At 44.7% G+C, this 18,262-nt stretch overlaps 1 protein-coding gene across 1 annotated transcript in view; it reads right to left on the bottom strand.

Annotated features, from left to right (window-relative positions):
• Nucleotides 1–18,262, bottom strand: part of PLXNA4 (plexin A4) — a 487,979-nt gene that overhangs the window by 69,806 nt on the left and 399,911 nt on the right. The window contains 2 exon segments of the mRNA XM_087722680.1: nt 9,142–9,301; nt 17,804–17,950. Of these exon segments, the coding sequence (XP_087578806.1) occupies nt 9,142–9,301; nt 17,804–17,950 (307 nt within the window).

Genomic DNA, 18,262 nt, shown 5'->3' with positions numbered 1-18,262 from the left:
TTGGATACATGGGAAAGACATATGGATAACAAATGTGAAATTCACACAAGCTCAAAATCTGAGAGAAATTTTTTATAAGATGTTCTATAGATGGCATTTAGATCCTAAAAAGCTGGCTTCTATGTATTCGAATGTACAGCCTAAATGTTGGAGGTGTGGTTCTCTCGATGCTACATATTATCATATATGGTGGACCTGCCAAAAGGTTAAGGCATTCTGGATAAAAATATGGTGGATTATGCAAAATATCTTTAAAAGAAGGATAAAGTTTACTCCTCAGTTATTCTTACTAGGTATATGTACTGACTTTACAGTGGCAGAGACTAACTTGATTCTGCACCTAATAACTGCAGCAAGACTCTTGGTGGCGCAATAGTGGAAGAAGGAAGACTTGCCTACAACCCAAGAATGGACATTGAAAGTCACAAATACAAAAAAAATATTGTACTTCGATGTTTTACTGATTGAGGAATGTTGAAATATTTGTGTTTTTTAAAAGAAAATAAAACTTTTGAATACAGAAAAAATAAAATAAAGGGAACCCATCTTTCCAATCTGCCCCCAGCCGCCATTATATTTCCAGCGTCTTTCTCCTGGCACAAAACGGTACCAGAGGGATTTTCCTTCCAACACAACCAAAGCCGATTTACACACCTGATAATGGGCAAGAGTATTCAGCCTTTTCCAGTCGTTCTCAATCTGGTGGTCAGATCTTCATCCTGAAGGATCATTCTGGTGCCGTTGCTCTGGCGCCATTCTGCGAAGAAAAGAGAAACGCAGGTCACCCCCGCAAGCGAATGGAAATGTTTTTTGGGGAGAAGGGAGATGTGGGCTCTGCAGGCAAACAGAATCACGGAGTGGGAAGGCACCTCGGAGATTTAACAGAGTTGGAAGGGTCCTTGTAGTACTTGAGAGACCGCCTGCTGCCAATTGCCTCCAACAGACCGATCAGATCCCACAGATTAGGCCTCCTCCGAATTCATCCGCCGGCCAATGCCGACTGGCGACTACCCGGAGGAGAGCCTTCTCTGTGGCTGCTCCGACCCTCTGGAACGAACTCCCCGTGGAGATTCGAACCCTCACCACCCTCCAGGCCTTCCGCAAAGCCCTTAAAACCTGGCTGTTCCGACAGGCCTGGGGCTAAAGAGTTTTTGCCTCCCTCCTCGAATGGTATGGTTGTTGTGTGTTTTTTAAATTGTGTATTGTTATATTTCGTCTTTATCCCCTGTCTGTACCCCCTTCCCTGACCGAATTGTGAGCCGCCCTGAGTCCCCTTCGGGGAAAAGCAATAGCAATAGCAGTAGACATATATACCGCTTCATAGGGCTTTCAGCCCTCTCTAAGCAGTTTACAGAGTCAACATATTGCCCCCAACAACAATCCGGGTCCTCATTTTACCCACCTCGGAAGGATGGAAGGCTGAGTCAACCCTGAGCCGGTGAGATTTGAACCGCTGAACTGCTGATCTAGCAGTCAGCTGAAGTAGCCTGCAGTGCTGCATTTAACCACCGCGCCACCTCGGCTCTTGGCAGCCATATAAATGAAATGAATCCTAATCCTAATCCTGTAGGTCATCTAGTCCAATCCCTCAGCCCAACCAGGAGACCCTACACCATTTCGACAGAGGGCAGTCCAGTCTCTTCTTGAAAGCCTCCAGAGATGACGCTCCCACAACTTCCGAAGGCAACTTCTGTTCCATGGGTTGATAGTTCTCACTGTCAGAAAGTTCCTCCTTGTTTCCAGGTTGAATCTCTCATTGGTCAGTTTCCATCCATTATTCATTTTCCAGCCTTCGGGTGCTTTGGAGAATAGCTTGAGCCCCCTCCTCTCTGTGGCAGCCCCTCAAATATTAGAAGACTGCTATCCTGTCTCCCTGGTCTTTCTCTTCACTAGACTAGCCAGGCCCGGTTCTTACGACCTGTTTTAGGTCCCAGCTCCCTCATCCTCTTTCTTGCTGTCCTCTGCACTCTTTCTAGAGTCTCAACATCTTTTTTACAGTGTGGTGACCAAAACTGGATGCTGCGTCTCCATCGCTTAATTACAACGTACTTGCAAAACTGCTCTTTTGCTCTCCGCTCCCACTTTGCAGCCAGCTGGCAATCCAACTTTGCCAACTTTACAAAGGGACGTTTTCTAGCCTAACAAATGAAACCTTAATCCTGGATGGCCTTACTGCAAATGTTATCTCACTGCTGCTTCGTCTCGCTTCTATTCTTGGCTTCAAAGCTAGGCACATTCTTCATGGAAGAACCTAGAAGAAATTGTTACACGGGAATATCAGCCCCCCCCCCATGGATAAAGGAACCCAACTAGGGATTTTTCTTGGCTCATAAATCCTTGAAGCCTTCTGCCGAAAAAACAACTTGGCAAAGGGAAGCTGCCACCCGCTCCACAAGGCTATAGGAATCCTCCCTAGATAAGGGAGACAGAGAAAGGAACTTGAACAAAAGGATGCTTTAAAGACCACGTTGATAAGGAATCTTATCCGAGCCGAGGTGGTGCAGTGGTTAAATGCAGCACTGCAGGCTACTTCAGCTGACTGCTAGATCAGCAGTTCAGCGGTTCAAATCTCACCGGCTCAGGGTTGACTCAGCCTTCCATCCTTCCGAGGTGGGTGAAATGAGGACCCGGATTGTTGTTGGGGGCGATATTCTGACTCTGTAAACCTCTTAGAGAGGGCTGAAAGCCCTAGAAGCGGTATATAAGTCTAACTGCTATTGCTATCTTTGTCTCTGATTGGATAAAGTTTGTTTCTATCTGCCTAAAATGCATATAATCCTCTGAGCCCCTCTTGCAGGGGGCGGCTCTTCCTTAAATGCATTTGTTGGTACGTTTGGGGTATAGTTTTGCCACCCAGCTTTCGCTAGGTTTGAGGTTTATTCGATTTATATGCCGGCCCTTCTCCCAAGGACTCAGGGCGGAGTACAACGTTAAAAGAAACACATACTACAAAAGTTAAAAAAAGAAATTAAACAGGATATCCCCAAACCCAGTTAAAATTGACAATGACACGTTGTTTTTTTTTAAAAAAAGAATTCAAATTAAAATTAACAGTAATCAATACTTTGATTTGTTTTGTTCAGGCCAGGCTGCTAGGGCCATAAATAAAAGCTGATACTTTTGCAAGCCTCACTCTTTGGCATTTCAGTGGCTCGGGGGAAAACTGCTGGAACCTTTAAGAGATGAAAGAAAGAGAAAAAAAGAATGAGAATGAGAAAGAAAGAAAGATGAAGAAAGAAGGAGAAAGAGTGGAAGAGAGGGAAGTATTACTATTTTTCTTCTCTTCCTTCCTAGTATCTTCCAACTTATGACTATAACAAGCTGTTGGCGTTACTGCTGGTTCGGTGCGCGATGTCTTAACGAGTGGCATGATTGACTAAGCCATAATTCTGGGCTTAGCGACCGCCGTATGTCGAGGACTCCCTGTCTGCTCCTAAACAGGGCCCACCAGCAGACCGAGATGAGAAAAATAGCCTGACGTGTGTTTCTCCCTCAAATCTCGGCCTGGGGTAAGACCCGAATGGATCGAATAGCATCTCTGGGATCTCTCTGGAGGATTGTAGGAAGGTTGCCTGGGATGGCAGAGAATGTGAGAGGCGGGAGTCAGAATTGATGGTTTTTGAAAAGCAACAATGGCTTTTTGGTGCCTCAGCCATGAGATCATGCAAGCAAAACTCTGGAGTCAACAAGAATGGCTAATTCTCGCTCGTGCGGATGAAAATAGCATTATTTCTCAGTCAATCTGTCCTTTCTCTCTCTCTCTCTCTCTCTCTCTTTCTTTCTCTCTCTTTTTAGTTCTCTCTTTTTATTTCTCTTTTTCACTTTCCTTTTTCTTTCTTTCCCTCCTTGGTCTCTTTCTGTTTCTTCCTCTCTCTCTCTTTCTTCTTCTTCCTCTCTTTCTCTCTCTTTCTCGCTATCTCTCTCTTTCTCACTTTTTCTTCTTCTTCCCTTTTGTTTCTCTCTTCCCACTATCTCTTTCTCTTTCTCACTTCTTCTCTCCCTCCTTGTTTTTTCTCTTTCTTCCTGTCTTTCTTTTTCGCTTTCTCTTTTTCCCTTACTCATTTTTCTTTCGCTTTGCTTTTTTCTCTCTTTCTCACAATCCCACTCTTCCACTCTCTCTCTCCTTTTTTCTTTCTCTTTCTCATTCTTTTTTCTCTTTCTTTCATCTTTCTTTCTCTTTCTTTCTCTTTCTCATTCTTTTTTCTCTTTCTCCCATCTCTCTCTCTCTCTTTGTTTCTTTCTGTCTCTCTTAGTTCTCTCTTTTTATTTCTCTTTTTCACTTTCTTTTTCTTTCTTTCCCTCGTTGGTCTCTTTCTGTTTCTTCCTCTCTCTCTTTCTCTTTCTTCTTCTTCCTCTCTTTCTCTCTCTCTCTCACTTTTTCTTTTTCTTCTTTTCCTTTGTTTCTCTCTTCCACACTATCTCTTTCTCTTTCTCCCTTCTTCTCTCCCTCCTTGCTTTTTTCTCTTCCTTCCTCTCTTTCTTTTTCTCTTTTTCCCTTACTCGTTTTCCTCTTTCGCTTTGCTTTTTTCTCTCTTTCTCACAATCCACTCTTCCACTCTCTCCCTCCTTTTTTCTTTCTCTTTCTCATTCTTTTTTCTCTTTCTTTCATCTTTCTTTCTCTCTTTCTTTCTCTTTCTCATTCTTTTTCTCTTTCTCCCATCTCTCTCTCTCTCTCTTTGTTTTTTCCATTTTTGTTTCTCTCTCTCTTTCTCTCTCTCTCATCCACTCCCCCCCCTCTCCGCCTGGCCCATTTTTAATTGGAAAACTGCATTCCTAAATTCAGAAGTCCGTAAAACCCCAAAGAGCAACATGTCACAAATTGGAAGGAGACATTTAAAAACTGTTTTGCAGGGGACTGAGTAGCTAATTAAAGGAAACGTATCGGAGAGAGGAGAGCTTTGCTTCTGCTTGAAAATATCTTGCAAAAGAAAATTCACTTCAGTAAATAGTTTGACTGTTGAACACTGTTCAAACATCTGCAGGAAAACTAGCAAGCTCAAAGATCACCAAGGAACTCACAGTTCTCCTTCTTTTATTCCTTCTTCTTTCCCTTCATTCCTTCTCCTCATCCATCTCTTCCTCCTCCACTTCTTAAACTGCGTACCCTTAACAGATTAAGGGACCTTGTAGGTCACCTAGCCCAACCCCCCACTCAAACAGGAGACCTTACACCATTGCTGACAAATGTCAGTCCAATCTCTTCTTGAAAGCTTCCATGATGGAAGCTCCCACAACTTCTGAAGGAACGTTGGTTGATTGTTCTCACTGTCAGAAAATGTCTCCTTATTTCCAGGGTGAATCTCTCCTTGATCACTTTCCATCCATTGTTCCTTGTCTGGCCTTCAGGTGCTTTGGAGAATAGCTTGACCCCCCTCCTCTCTGTGGCAGCCCCTCAAATATTGGAAGGCTGCTATCCTGTCTCCCTTGGTCCTTCTCTTCCCTAGACTAGCCAGGCCCAGTTCCTGCAACCGTTCATCGTAGGTTTTAGCCTCCATTCCGCTCATCATCCTGGTTGGGTAATGAAATACCTTACAAGGAAACCACCAATCTTGGAGAGCACCAAGGACTCCCTCAAGCGATTCCAGGCGCCATTTTGGCTCTCTCACTTGGCTCCGAGAAACTGAAGAGTATTCGGCGTCTTCAGCTTGTCCAGAATGCAGCCGCGCGAGCGATTGTGGGTGCACCTCGGTTCACCCACGTAACACCTATCCTCCGCGAGCTGCACTGGTTGCCTATTGGTCTCCGGATACGCTTCAAGGCGCTAGTCGTCACTTATAAAGCCCTTCATGGTATTGGACCTGGGTACTTGAGAGACCGCCTGCTGCCAATTACCTCCACCAGACCGATTAGATCCCACAATTAGGCCTCCTCTGAATTCCATCCGCCGGCCAGTGTCGACTGGCGACTACCCGGAGGAGAGCCTTCTCTGTGGCTGCTCCGACCCTCTGGAACGAACTCCCCGTGGAGATTCGAACCCTCACCACCCTCCAGGCCTTCCGCAAAGCCCTTAAAACCTGGCTGTTCCGACAGGCCTGGGGCTAAAGATTTGCTGCTCCTACCTCGAATGGTATGATTGTTGTGCTTTTTAACTATGTATTGTTTTGTGTTGTTGTTAAACTGTCTGTATCCCCCTTCCCTTGTTTGAGTTGTGAGCCGCCCTGAGTCCCCTTAGGGAAAAGGGCGGCATACAAATGAAATAAAACTCTAAACTCTAAACACTCTAAGGTTAAAATGGCGGGTGGGAGATCAGAGCAGCGGCCATGGCAAAAGGAATCACAGATCTAAGACTTCACGGTCCTTGAATTTGGCTTCTCGGACAAATTAATTGCCAGGAAACTCAAAGTAAGCTTGGAGAATGAGGAGATATTGGCGGGGGGGGGGGGCAACGTCATGGAAGAAGCTATTTTAATGGCTGAAACGGCTGCTAACTTGCACCGAGCAATGTAAGTTTTGATCTGTTTTGCCTTTCATGCCACCTTCACCCCGATGAGCGCATCTCTCCGATGGGAGAGAGTGAAGGTTTTCTGCCAGGAGTGGGGATAATTTAGCTGGGCTCCTCCTGCATGACATCAGCGATCAAATAGCAGCCGGCAACTTTTATTTTCAGATTGTCTGGAGCTCTGAGTGAGTCTCGGTGCCCAGCATCTTTCGGGCTCCTCCTATAAATTGACATCGGTGACCTTTCCTGTATGATCACATTTCAAGGACACACAGAGACAGACACACAAATAGACACGGATGGAATGTTGGCAACTGCTCATCCTCTTGAATGGTTGATGGATTTCTATTGTCCTCCATGCTAAATTGTGCTTCTGTATGTTTGGAGACATACTCACGACTGTTGCAATTGTCAACTGTGGTCACATGATCAGACGCCGGGCAACTGGCTCATATTTATGACGGTTGCATTGTCCCCGGGGTCGTGCGATCCCCTTTTGCGACTTTTCATTGGATGATCAAACTAGGTAACATCATCATCTGTACTGATTTAGTTACCTAGCTGGGTCATGAAAGGTCGGCAAGAGAACCACCAAGCTCAGAGGGCACCCAGGACCCCAAAGTTCTTCTCCTTCCCTTACTTCTCCTCCTCCTCCTCCTTCTTCCTCTTCATTTCTTTTCCTTCTCTATCTTTTTTCCTCTTCTCCTTCTCTTCCTCCATCTCATCCTGCTCCACTCCTTCAACTGCAAACCCTTCTAGCACTGTTGATGTTATCTAGTTTGGGAATGAAACGTCGGCAAGAAAACCACCAAGCTCTTTCTATTCTTTTCTATTCTATTCTATTCCATTCCATTCCTTATTCTATTCTATTCCATTCTTTATTCTATTCTATTCTTTCATTCCCTATTCTATTCTATTCTATTCCATTCCTTATTCTATTCTATTCCATTCCTTATTCTATTCTATTCTATTATTTCATTCCCTATTCTATTCTATTCCATTCCATTCTTTATTCTATTCTATTCTATTATTTCATTCTCTATTTTATTCTGTTCCATTCCTTATTCTATTCTATTCCATTCTTTATTCTATTCTATTCTATTATTTCATTCCCTATTTTATTCTGTTCCATTCCTTATTCTATTCTATTCCATTCTTTATTCTATTCTATTCTATTCTATTATTTCATTCCCTGTTTTATTCTGTTCCATTCCCTATTCTATTCCATTCTTTATTCTATTCTATTCTATTATTTCATTCCCTATTTTATTCTGTTCCATTCCTTATTCTATTCTATTCCATTCTTTATTCTATTCTATTCTATTCTATTCTATTCTATTATTTCATTCCCTATTCTATTCTATTCCATTCCTTATTCTATTTCATTCCATTCTTTATTCTATTCTATTCTTTCATTCCCTATTCTATTCCATTCCTTATTCTATTCTATTCCATTCCATTCTTTATTCTATTCTATTCTTTCATTCCCTATTTTATTCTATTCCATTCCTTATTCTATTCTATTCCATTCTTTATTCTATTCTATTCTATTATTTCATTTCTTATTCTATTCTATTCTATTCCATTCCTTATTCTATTCTATTCCATTCTTTATTCTATTCTACTTTATTCTATTCTTTCATTCCCTATTCTATTCTATTCCATTCCATTCCTTATTCTATTCCATTCCATTCTTTATTCTATTCTATTTTATTCTTTCATTCCATTTTATTCTGTTCCATTCGTTATTCTATTCTATTCCATTCTTTATTCTATTCTATTATTTCATTCCCTATTCTATTCTATTCCTTATTCTATTCTATTCCATTCTTTATTCTTTCTATTTTATTCTATTCTTTCATTCCCTATTCTATTCTATTCCATTCCTTATTCTATTCCATTCCATTCTTTATTCTATTCTATTCTTTCATTCCTATTCTATTCTATTCCATTCCTTATTCTATTCTATTCCATTCTTTATTCTATTCTACTTTATTCTATTCTTTCATTCCCTATTCTATTCTATTCCATTCCATTCCTTATTCTATTCTATTCCATTCCATTCTTTATTCTATTCTATTTTATTCTTTCATTCCCTATTTTATTCTGTTCCATTCGTTATTCTATTCTATTCCATTCTTTATTCTATTCTATTATTTCGTTCCCTATTCTATTCTATTCCTTATTCTATTCTATTCCATTCTTTATTCTATTCTATTTTATTCTATTCTTTCATTCCCTATTCTATTCTATTCCAATCCTTATTCTATTCCATTCCATTCTTTATTCTATTCTATTCTTTCATTCCTATTCTATTCCATTCCTTATTCTATTCTATTCTATTCCATTCCATTCTTTATTCTATTCCCTATTTACTCTTCTCTTCTATTTTCTATTCTATTCTATATTCTATTCTCTATTCTTCTCTATATCCTGTCCTATCCTACCCTACCCTACCCAATTCTACCCTACTCTACCCCACCCTACCCTACTATTCTATTCTACCTCAAACCTACCCATCCCTCCTAACTACGTTTAGGTTTTTAGTTTCCGATATGTCATTGTCCCCAAATGCCCAAGAAGGAGCATTTCCTGTCCATGGGAGAACTCGACTATGTCAACCTAACCCAAACATGGTTATATGAACGGATGGATGGGTTCCATGGCTGCCCATCTCTATTGATCTTAGATACTCAACACACCCAGATCCATATCTGCAGCTTTGGGCCGATGAGAACAAGGGACGTTCTTGAAGATGGCATCCAGGAACTTCTCCTTCACTTGGGTGATGGTGTCGCAGTTCAAGATCTTGACCGGGATCTCGGGGCTGTTCACATTATCAGGGTTCACGCAGCTCAGGACCTGTAGAAGGTTGGTTGAAAGAAAGGAAATGCATCAGACAGAGATCTCGACCTCTGTGTGGGGTTTGGACAAAACTCTCGAGTAGATTGAAGTGCTGATGGAAATATATGAGTTCACTATAGTGGTGGGTTCTGGATCCCATTGCAACCGGTATGAACGGTTGCAGCGTGTGCATGTGTCCTCACCTCTTGCGACGCCTCCACAAGCCTCCGCAACACTTCAGCTGCTTGGTGGAGTGTTGCACAGGCTCCGTAAGCGCCGAAGAGCTCAAATACAGGTAAGGAGCTCGGGCAGGCAGATGGGCCCTATGGGCCCTCCGGCGCATCGTACCGGAACGGTACCCAGTGCTCCCGGCAGGCATCGGTGGGCAGGGGCACGCATGCATGTGCAAGACGCAGGGTGTGGGGTGCATGCAAGGGGCCTGCCCACGCATTGCAGTTTGGGGGAAGGCTCGGACGAGGGCTCTGCATTTGCGTGTGCTTTGGGCACTCAGTCCGGAAAAGGTTAGTCATCCCTGATCTAGATCATTATCCATGTTAATATCTAGGTCCGTGATGGTGAACCTATGGCACGCGTGTCGCAGGTGGCACACGTTGCCCTGTCATGGGCGCGCTGGCCAGCTGATTTCAGCCTTGATCTTTGGCTGTTTTTCGTCCTCCGGAGGCTTCCCTGTTCGGGATCCAACTTCCGGTTTGCACTTCGGGCTGTTTTTCACCCTCCGGAGGCTTCCCTGTTCAGGATCCGACTTCCGGTTTGCGCATTGGGCTGTTTTTCGCTCTCCGGAGGCTTCCCTGTTCGAGATCTGACTTCCGGTTTGCGCATTGGGCTGTTTTTCACCCTCCGGAGGCTTCCCTGTTCGAGATCTGACTTCCGGTTTGCGCATTGGGCTGTTTTTCACCCTCCGGAGGCTTCCCTGTTCGAGATCTGACTTCCGGTTTGCGCATTGGGCTGTTTTTCACCCTCCGGAGGCTTCCCTGTTCGAGATCTGACTTCCGGTTTGCGCATTGGGCTGTTTTTCGCTCTCCGGAGGCTTCCCTGTTCAGGATCCGACTTCCGGTTTGAACACTGGGCTGTTTTTCACCCTCCGGAGGCTTCCCTGTTCGGGATCCAACTTTTGGAGGCTCCCGGAGGGTGAAAAACAACCCAACATGCAAACCAGAAGTCGGAAAATGGGGCATTTTTTGGTCTCTGGAGGGCCTGTGGGGGGCATGAAAGGTTGCTTTTGCCCTCCCCAGGCTCCAAGAAAGCTGTGCGCACATGCACAGGGCAGCGGAGGGTGAGTGTGTTCACATGCGTATGTACAGGGGGCATAGCGGGGGCGGGCATTAAATTATAGGGGTGTGCATTCGTGCTTTTGGCACCCGAGGTGAAAAAGGTTCGCCATCACTGATCTAGGTCATTATCCAATTGATATCAGTATTTATTAATTGGAGGCAATCTGCTTTTCCTATAAGCTCTAAAATGGTAGCTAGTAACTACCTGATCCAGTTCAACAATAAGATGAACAAACACACGTTTCTTTCCACAACTCTTCCCAAACTTTCTGCCGCTAAGCAGGACCGTTGTTAAGTGAGGTTTGCCCGATTTTACAACCTTCCTGGCCACAGCACTTAAGTGAATCACTGTGGTTGTTAAGTGAGTCGCACGGTTGCTAAGTAAATCTGGCTTCCCCGTTGACTTCGCTTAGCAGACGGTCGCAAAAGGGGACGGCATCACCCCAGGACGCTGCGATCGTCATAAATACGAGTCGGTTGCCAAGCATCTGAATTTTGATCATGTGACACGGGGGACGCTGCAACGGTCGGTAAGTGTGAAAAATGCTCATAAAGTCACTTTTGTAACTTCGAATATATTTCAAATGTATTCAGGTATATTTATCTGAAGCTCCAAATTCCAAAGATGAAAAAAAAAATGGCCTTAAAAAATATGTTCCTAAATTTAACGCACCTTAGAAGCAACTTTGAAAAAGAAATCTGTAACCCAGCTTTAAGGAACCTTGTTCTCTATCTTTCTTCCTTCTCTCCTTTTCCCCCCTCTTTTCTTTGTCTTTTAAACGGTTGCTTTCGAAGCGCAAACATCTAAACGTTAGCTTTAGCTTCAAATTAATATAATTTGAATGTAAGCAAACTCGGCGATGTTGCCTTGACAGGGATACCCCCCTGTTCCATTAATTGCAAATAAGGGCAAGCAAATAAACCATCCTCCAAGGAATTGTGTGTTTCAAAAAGAAAAAAAAACACCACAAACTGCTGGCATAATTGTTTCTCGTGCAAGATGCGTCCCTGATCACAGCAGGCAACTGCTCAACAATGACACACTGTCTGTTGTTTAAAATAGGGAAGCAAACTTTGGAATACAAGAAGCCTGTGTTGTGCCCCGCCAGCGCCCAGTGGAGCTGGCAGCAGCTTTGGACAGTGAGGAGGTTGGGGAGGAACCGAGGCCAGTCTTGGAGCCTGGGGAAGGCTCTGATGAGGGCTCTGCGTCGGAGGCAGAGAAGGGGCCACGGCCATATGGCAGTTATCAGCTGCTTTCGGAGTTAGAGTTCAGTGGGGCAGAAGAACAGCTGGAGCCTGTTCCCAGTGTGCGCATGCACAGACAAAGGGAACAACTAAGGAACAAGGGCTGACCTGGGAATAATGGTGGACAGTGAATGGCCCCTCCCATACAGAATAAAGAGGAGCGAAAGGGGAGTGGAGTTTGCAGGAGACAATCAGTTTAATTCATTAGGGTGAAGATCTGTTCCTGACTTCTTGCCAAGGAATTGCTGCTACAGCGTGGAGTTTGGAAGATATCGGCCTGGCAGCTCTCCAAGCCCGATAAAGGCCTGTAGTTGTGGAATCTCTTGAAAGACTGTTGGCCGGGACTTTGCTGGCGAGGAATTCCCTTGAACCTAAATAAAAGAGATTTTATCGGGACGAGGAGTCGGCTTCATGCTCTTGGGAAGCCTAGCACAGAACAGCTTTTAACTCCATGACATATTTCATTTTTCTTCATGGCGCTTTGTGGCTTTACCTAATGATCTTCAGATTTCCTGGCATCGGCAGATAAAATGATCTTAAGACTACAGGTAGTCCTCGACTTACAACGGTTCCTCTAATGATCATTCGAAGTTACAACGGCATTCAAAAAAGGGACTTCGGACCGGTTTTCATACTTACGACCATTGCGGCATCCTACGGACACGTGATCCAAATTCAGGCAACGGTCATAAGTCAGTGCCATTGTATCTTTGAATGGCCACTAAATGAACTGTTGAAGGCAAGGACTACCTATACTGCCCTTCCTCCCAAATAGCACCACTGACAACAACGCCTGCCACATCTTAAGGGTAAAGGTTTCCCTTGCACATATGTGCTAGTCGTTCCCGACTCTAGGGGGCGGTGCTCATCTCCGTTTCAAAGCCCAAGAGCCAGCGCTGTCCGAAGACGTCTCCGTGGTCATGTGGCCGGCATGACTCAATGCCAAAGGCGAACAGAACACAGTTCCCTTCCCACCAAAGGTGGTTCCTATTTTTCTACTTGCATTTTTACATGCTTTCGAACTGCTAGGTTAGCGGAAACTGGGACAAGTAACAGGAGCTCACTCCGTTATGCGGCGCTAGGGATTCGAACTGTCGACCTATCTGATCGACAAACTTAGCATCTTAGCCAATGAGCCACCGCGCCCCTAAAGCCACGTCTTAAGCCACATCAATTTCATACACAAATAGTCCCTCCATCTTCTCTCTGAGTACAAAAACTCCCACTTCTGCTGTTGACTTGCAGGAAGCCGCTGTCTGGAGTACATATGGGCGATCTCATGCTCTCTCTGTTTTCCAGAGAGATTTTTGACAGCTGGAATTCATCATCAAATTCTGGCCATCCTGGTCCTTCCTGGACATCTAGTTTACCACGATCCTCATCAGAAGACCCTCACTATCCTACACATTTCTTGAAGGGGACTGTGGTTCCCGCCTCTTGATTCAATGAGCTTGTCAGGAAAAAAAATGATATCAAATTTAGGATTTATTGTGACCATAGACTAATGCCATACCTTTTCCCGGGGACGGAGTATCAAACTCCTTAACAATAACAAAAGCAATATAGATTCTGCCAAGTTTACTGCAGAGAAAAGAGGATTATATTATAGACTCTTGAAAACCGAGTACATGTGTTCTGTAGCCCTTATTTGATCAGCCTGTGTTAAGACAGATCCGCCACAATGCCTTTGATCTCCTTCGGCACTCTCGCTTTTGATTTAAGGAGAAGCTGGCTAGCAGTTATGAGATATGAAAGGAATGTTCTTTCGTTTTGTGTTTCTGCAGCGTTTGGCAAACGTTCCATTCTTATTCCCAGGCTCGGGAAATTCCATTACCCTGAGATTTTGGAGCTCAAATCCCCCAAATCTTTGAGAGGAGAAAAGAGTAAAGAGAAGAGGAGGAGGAGGAGGAGGAGGAGGAGGAGGAGGAGGAGGAGGAGGAGGAGGAGGTGGTGGAGGAGGAGAAGGGATGTATACTAATAATTTCTTCAGAAATAGGTTGGAAAGAGTCTGAGAATTCCAAACAAACTATTATTGTGCACGGCCTAGTTATGGCTTGGGAGAGGGAGGGAGGGGGAGAGAGAGAGAGAGAGAAGGAAAGAAAAAGAAATATATAGAGAGAAAGGGAAACACAATGAGAGAAAAAGAGACATGAGAGAGAGAGAGAAAGAAGGAAAGAGAAATAGAGAGAGAAAGGGAAACAAAATGAGAGAAAAATAGACACAAAGAGAGAGAGAGAGAGAGAGAGAGAGAAACCAAAAGAAAGAGACAGAGAGGCAGAAAGCGAAAGAGAAAGGGAAAGAGAGAGAGAAAAGGGAACAAAAAAGAGAGAGAGAGGGAGGGAGGGAGGGAGGGAGGGAGGGAGGGAGGGAGAGAGAGAGAGAGAGAGAGAGAGAGAGAGAGAGAGAGAGAGAGAGAGAGAGAGAGAGAGAGAGAGAGAGAGAGAGAGAGAGAGAGAGAGAGAGAGAGAGAGAGAGAGAGGGAGATGCTATTCCGCCTGGGGAATTCTGGAAGTTGAACAGAGATGGTATTCAGTCGGTTCGGACTGGTTTGCCGGAACCAGTAGTGGGAATCGCAGATGGCGCCAGTGAAAACGGATCACATGATGGGAGAAGTCATTTTGATTTTTTTTTTACTTCCCTCCCAGTTGTTTTGATTGTTCCATTATGCAATGAACACCTTTCCAAGGATATTTTTTAAAAGCCCTGGGAGTGTTCTGACCGAGGCTTCCCCAAAGAGCACAAAGCAGATTCCTGGTCCCGATGAAACCCCTTTCATTAAACAAACGTGAATCCCTCTCATTCCCCTTCAGCAAAGGCCTGGTAAACAGTCTTTCAAAGGAGTATTTATGACCACAGACCTTATCTAGCTTGGAAATCTGCCATGATGTAAACATTGTCCAAATGAGGTGCTGTGCAAGAGAAAGTCTTGGCACAGAGTCTCGGAGATTCACGGGCAGATCTCCACACTCCTGAAACGAATGAACGAACGTACGAATTGCTTCCTGCAAAAGCCCGCTCCCCTTTCGCTCCTCTTTTATTTCCTATGGGAGGGGCCATTCACCATCCACCTGTGGCTTTACTCCCAAGTCGACCCTGATTTCTGAGCTGTTCTTTTCTTCCGGCAGCTCTGCGCATGTGCACGCTGGGAACAGGCTCCAGCTGTTCCTCTGCCTCACTGCTGTCTAGCTCCGGAGGCACCTGATCATTGCCAGACAGCCTCGGCCCCCTCTCTGCCTCCGACGCAGAGCCCTCGTCCGAGCCTTCCCCAGCCTCCAGGACTGGCCCAGGTTCCTCCCCCACCTCCTCACTGTCCGACTCTGCTGCCAGCTCTGCTGTCCACTGGCGGGCCACAACAGGAAGCACGTAGCCTGAGAAGCATCAGAAAGCTGTGGAATGTCCTTCTGATTTTTAATGGCATCTATATTGTGAAATCTTATTATTGGAATTGCTGTTCAAGGGGGGGGGGGAACAACCACATCTCTGTCCTACCCTCCTACTTCCCTCCGCAGCTCATAAAGAATGTGGCTAAGAGAAATGCTTTCTTCATCGCCGTTCTTCTGCCTTTAATCTCCCCAGTGAAATGGATCTCAATATATCTGCTCAGATTCCTATCTGGATAGATTTTCTGGCTCTTGAGATGTTAAGAGGCAAAGCAGATTAACATCAAAGGGGCCGAATGAAGGAGGGAAGCTTAGAGCAGAGAAGAAATGAAACCATCGACCCCCCAAAGTTCTTTTGGCTTCCTTTCCTTTCCTTCCCCATTCTTTTCCTCCTTTTCCCCCTCCTACTTCCTTTCCTTTCCTCCTTTCTTTTCCCCTCCTTTCCTTTGATTTTTCTTTCCTCCTCTCCCTTCCTTTTTTTGTCCCTTCTTCCTTTCTTTTCCTTTCCTTCCCCATTCCTTTCCTTCTTTTTTCCTCCTTCCTTTCTGTTCCTGTTCCTTTCCTTCCCTATTCCTTCCCTTCCCCTTCCCTTCCCCTTCCCTTCCCATTTGCTTTCCTTTCCTTGTTTCCCTCCTTTCTTTCTATTTCTCCCTTTCTCTTTCCTTTCCTTTCCTATTCCTTTCCTATTCCTTTCCTTTCCTTGTTTCCCTCCTTTCTTTCTATTTCTCCCTTTCTCTTTCCCTTCCTTCCCTTCCCTATTCCTTCCCTTCCCTATTCCTTTCCTTTCCTTGTTTCCCTCCTTTCTTTCTATTTCTCCCTTTCTCTTTCCTTTCCTTTCCTTCCTTATTCCTTTCCTTTCCTATTCCTTTCCTTTCCTTGTTTCCCTCCTTTCTTTCTATTTCTCCCTTTCTCTTTCCTTTCCTTTCCTTCCCTATTCCTTCCCTTCCCTATTCCTTTCCTTTCCTTGGAAGGCTTATTAAAAATAATATTTATTTAATGTTTTCACCCCGAAAAACACTCTGCTATACAGTCCCACAAAAACGGAACAATTCCCTAACGTTTTCATCTAACAGTCCAATGACACATTTCTCGACTTACAACCTTGATTTACAATCATGAATGTAGTGACTGTTACAACAGCACTGGAAAAATGTGACTTATGGCCAGTTCTCACACTTACAATCACCCCCGGGGTCACGGGATCACAATTTAAGCACTGGGCAGATGGGTTCCACCACAAAACCGCGTTCAACTAAAGCGCGCTCGATGAAACCACGTAGCTGACGTCATCACAGGGCGACAACAGCGCGGAGACAGAAGCACGCTGTAAACGCTAAACCTAAAATTAGCCCCTAAACCTAAACCTAACGCCCCTAAACCTAATCCTAACCCTAAATCTAACCCTAAACCTAACTCTTAACCTAACCCTAAACCTAACCCTAAACCTAACCCTAAACCTAACCCTAAACCTAACCCTAAACCTAACCTTTAACCTAACCCTAAACCTAATCCTAACCCTTAACCTAACCCTAAACCTAACCCTAACCCTTAACCTAACCCTAAACCTAACCCTAACCCTAACCCTTAACCTAACCCTAAACCTAACCCTAACCCTAACCCTAACCCTTACCTTAACTTGAATTGGCTTGCTTTCAAAGCGCTATTTAAAGCGCCCTTCTTTCTCCCCGCTCGCTGTTGTCGCCCTGTTGATGACGTCAGCGATGCGGTTTAATCGGGCACGCTTTAGTCGAGCGCGGTTTTGTCGTGCCACGGGGCAGATGCCATGAACTTATGACAATTAATTCGGGGAAATTTATGACAATTAATTCGGGGAAATTTATGACAATTAATTCGGGGAAATTTATGACAATTAATTCGGGGAAATTTATGACAATTAATTCGGGGGAAACTGCCATCTGTCAGAAATGGTGTAGGGTCTGCTTGGGGGATTGGGGGGGGAGGTTGGACTAGATGACCTACAAGGTCCCACCCAACTCTGTTAATCTGTATCTGGATGAGGCCCGCCTAGTTGACTTCAGAGGGACATAGGCCAACATTTCCGTCCTTGCAAGTTTACTGCACAACCATCTTGTTTTCTTGCAAACCCAAATTGTTATTTTTTTTAACAGTACTGCCGATAACCGGGCATTGCCTGGGTCTTCATTAATAGGGGGGGAAATGCCCAGACCAAACGCAATTTCTAATGTTGGATTTTACCAGAGGGAGCCTCCCTTGTGGAGTACTGTGAAGCCGCTACCATGGCAACTCCACTGAGCTGTACAGTAGAAGCCATCTTAAGTAGAAGCAGTACGGTAGAAGCCATTTTAAGGCACAACAGGCTGTATCATTACAGGACACACACACCCCGAGTGGGATTAGGGGTGTCTTACCCTCACAGTATTTATTTCCAGAGAGTAAGACATCGGTGTACTAACTTTGGTTGAAATTGCTCGAGGCATTCCAGAGTTATGCCGGAACACCCACCCACACACACACACAATTTTACAAATATAGATTTTCCTGTTTCTTTTGGGTCCCAAATGGAACGCCGTATCCCCATCCTCGCCCCCGATATTCCCCTTCTGCAGGCACCCATCACTCACCAGGGTCTTGTAGTCGATCTGCTGCCGTATGAGTTTGTCTTCGCTTAAGGAATAGCGGGCTTCTCCCGTAATGGCGTCGATGGGTCCTTTCTCCATCTGCTGCTTGATGGCGCAGAAGAGGGAAAAGAGGGGCTCGCCAGCACATTCCTGCAACAAGGAAAGAAAGGAAAAAGAAGATGATACCGTCCCTGTCCTACTGTCCCCATTTGTTTGTACTCATTTCTTTTCCTGCTTGTTCTGACCCCTCTTGTCCCACACCAACACACTCCGAGCCAAAGATAAGTTACGGCATTTAATTAACAGGCAGACAGGTCCTTGACAGCAATCCAGCACAGATAAGCCATGGCAGCAATCCAGCCTGCCAGGCTCACAATAATGTTCTCCGACATTAGTTCCTGCGTTGACTTCTGCAAGAGGGACGTGTGCACAAGCAGTCCTTTTATAGTCTGGAGAGGAGCC

Source organism: Thamnophis sirtalis, unplaced genomic scaffold (genome assembly GCF_051295495.1).
Source record: "Thamnophis sirtalis isolate CommonGarterSnake01/CBP01778 unplaced genomic scaffold, rThaSir2_p1.2 scaffold_9, whole genome shotgun sequence".
NCBI classification, from domain to species: Eukaryota; Metazoa; Chordata; class Lepidosauria; order Squamata; family Natricidae; genus Thamnophis; species Thamnophis sirtalis.
Note: the sequence above shows the minus strand (reverse complement) of the source record. Positions and strands in the feature narration are given on the sequence as shown.